At 47.4% G+C, this 2,541-nt stretch overlaps 1 protein-coding gene across 1 annotated transcript; it reads left to right on the forward strand.

Annotated features, from left to right (window-relative positions):
* Positions 1-848: 848 nt before the first annotated feature.
* LOC129197501 (putative small proline-rich protein 5) lies at positions 849-2,146 on the forward strand. Its single transcript, XM_054805990.1, has 2 exons — positions 849-886; positions 1,882-2,146. The coding sequence occupies exons 1-2, from the start codon at positions 849-851 to the stop codon at positions 2,144-2,146; spliced, it is 303 nt and encodes a 100-aa protein (XP_054661965.1).
* The last annotated feature ends 395 nt before the right edge of the window (positions 2,147-2,541 follow it).

A 2,541-nucleotide genomic window follows, 5' to 3' on the forward strand; every position in this document is an offset into this window, starting at 1 on the left:
CTGGATGATAACTCTTTAGAGATGATGTTTTCCATAGCAGGATAAGAATTTGAAAGATTCAGAAACATTTTTTGAGTGGGTGTAACCTGAAGACACCCCTCTTTCGAAAGGCCGTTGAGGTGGAGGAAAGATTTTGGAGGAACATTGGTATGATGCTCCAGGTCAAAGCATGGAGGAAAGGAGAACTGTCACACAAGCACCGGCTTCACCAATGGGGCAGCTGCAGCCTCCCTTGGTTTTGGACCCACAGCTGAGTCACAAAACATCCCTGAGGAACTCGTGCAATCCTCCCTTGCTACACAAAACTCACCACAAGCAATTATATTGCCTCTAGCCTGAAGAAAAGCTGTGGGACACCCGTACTTTAGAGAGAGCTTCTCGTTAGCAGTTAGTGAATTACTCTAATGGGTAACATTTTCCAAAGTCGATGAGTTACGGACTTCATTTTCACATGCTTCAAAGACCGAGTCAAACAGGGTTATAAATCCAGCTTTAGTGCCCATAATTTCACCACTATTGAAAGAACCCAATGTTCACTCAAATTTCAGCTCAAATGCTCCCTTTCTCCGATTCCTTTGCTTTCCTTACACCTCTGCAGGTGAGGTCAGGTGAAAAAAGTGTAAGAAATCAGTGAAGGGAAAGAGAAACCAAGGAACAGGAAAACTTAATATACTCATACCTTGTACAGACCTCATCGCCAGACATTTTTCTCTGATCTTAAGTACGAAATAACCTTTGATACATGTGGAAAAATCTGATGGAGTAGGTCAAATCATCTGGCAAGTCAAGGAACATCTGAAGAGTCAGAAATATTTTATATTTTGCTGTGCCAGGGAACAAAAGACATCATGCCAGGCTTCCCAGCTTCGTGCCATACCCATGAGTTGCAACTGGTAATCCCATTTCCTCTTGGCGTTCAACAACACGTAAATTAAAATCCTGAGCTGTCACCTGCACAAAACGGTAGGCCTACCCCAGGAGTCAGCATTTCTGAGACTTAAAGACCTTTCTGTCACTGATGCAATCCAATTTCCCATTGGCAAGCTAATTAACACCTATGAGATTAGTGTCAGTCTCCAGGAAATGGGAGAGAAATGCCTTCCAAAATCCTTACGGGAAAAGCATTAGGAGTTACATACAGGACAAAATGTGTTGTGTCAAAGAGGAAACACCAAAAATAGGGTAGTGCAAACATCTGCGGGATTGAGTGCGGAAATAATTAAATTGTCATTGCAAAGAGGTGTCTCATATCCCAGATAACCTTTTGGAGCCATATAAAAGATTGCTCAGCCCAGTCCTCCTCAGTCGCTCGCCTTCGCTTCCAGACACTTCTCCCAGTAGCTGAAGAAGGTAAGACCAATTTTACTATTTCTGCTCATTCTGAGAGAGAAGAAGCCTCCACGAGAGGTTTTTATGGACCTCCTGGGAGCTGGGACTTAGCTAAATGCCTTCTACTTGCACCCCTGAGGTGCTCTGAGGCAGGCACGGTGGATGGCGGACAGAGAGACGGGGATCACCGGGGAAGGTGCCGCAAAGGCACATGAAGGGATCCTTGGGCGACACGAGCTCCGTGCTGTTTCACAAGGGAGATGGGGCTTAAGAGGGGCTCATGGGGCTTGTTGCGTCAGCTTGCAGGGACCTAGCTTCAGACAGCAATTGCCAGAGCAAGCCCTGCAGATTAGGCAGGATCGAGGGTGCATTAGGTCTGGATTAGGCAGGCAAAAAGAGAGAAACGGTTTGTTGGGAAACTCAAGAAAAATATTATTTAAAAAAAAAAAAAAAAAGAGGAAGGAATATAAGTGAATCTGGGGCTCGTCTCACCATGTTGATCTCTTGCTCCTGACAGCTCTGCCAATACTCCGGAAAGATGTGCTCCCGCAGGTCCTGCCACGAATCCCGCTCCTCCTGCCACGACTCAGGACCCTCCTGCCATTACACCATCCAGAGGCAGCCTGTGCAGAAGTACACCTATGTGACGCCCTGCTGCCCCCCTGTGCAAACTTATTGCCCCCCTGTGCAGCGCTATTGCCCCCCTGTGCCCCCCTGCTGCCCCCCTGTGCAGCGTTATTGCCCCCCTGTGCCCCCCTGCTGCCCCCAGTACACCAAGAACATCTGCAAGCTGCCGCCGACGTGCCCCAAGTACTAGCAGCAGGATCCGACCTCGGCACCAGGACCCACCGGCTCGCTCCTCGCCCAAAGCCTCGAGCTCGTCTCCTTGCTCATCGCTTGCCAGCCATGCCGCTTCTCTGCAAGCAAACGCTGTTAAAAAGGTCGGAGGGTAGCATGGTATTAGGATGAAGTCTCTCCATTTAATGAGCTTTGAGCTGTTTATCTTCTCTCTGCCAATGCAAAGCACGCTGTCGGCTGGGAATAGTTTCTTTCTTGCTTTGTTGCTTCATTCTCCAGCAAGACAATAAAAATTCTATTTTAAGCCTAACAGTTCTGGATGTTTTTAGTCACCGGTCCATCGTATCTGCTTGTCTGGCAGCATCTGTTTTTTTTCTCATGGTTTTAGAGTCATGGTGAAAATAGCTAAATTAG

Source organism: Grus americana, chromosome 29, assembly GCF_028858705.1.
Source record: "Grus americana isolate bGruAme1 chromosome 29, bGruAme1.mat, whole genome shotgun sequence".
NCBI classification, from domain to species: domain Eukaryota; kingdom Metazoa; phylum Chordata; class Aves; order Gruiformes; family Gruidae; genus Grus; species Grus americana.

Bases quoted from the DNA above. Each gene is read 5' to 3' on its own strand.
- LOC129197501 (XM_054805990.1), top strand. From the start codon at position 849: ATGCCAGGCTTCCCAGCTTCGTGCCATACCCATGAGTT. The intron at 887-1,881 runs GCAACTGGTAAT...GTGCTCCCGCAG, and splicing joins TCGTGCCATACCCATGAGTT to GTCCTGCCACGAATCCCGCT.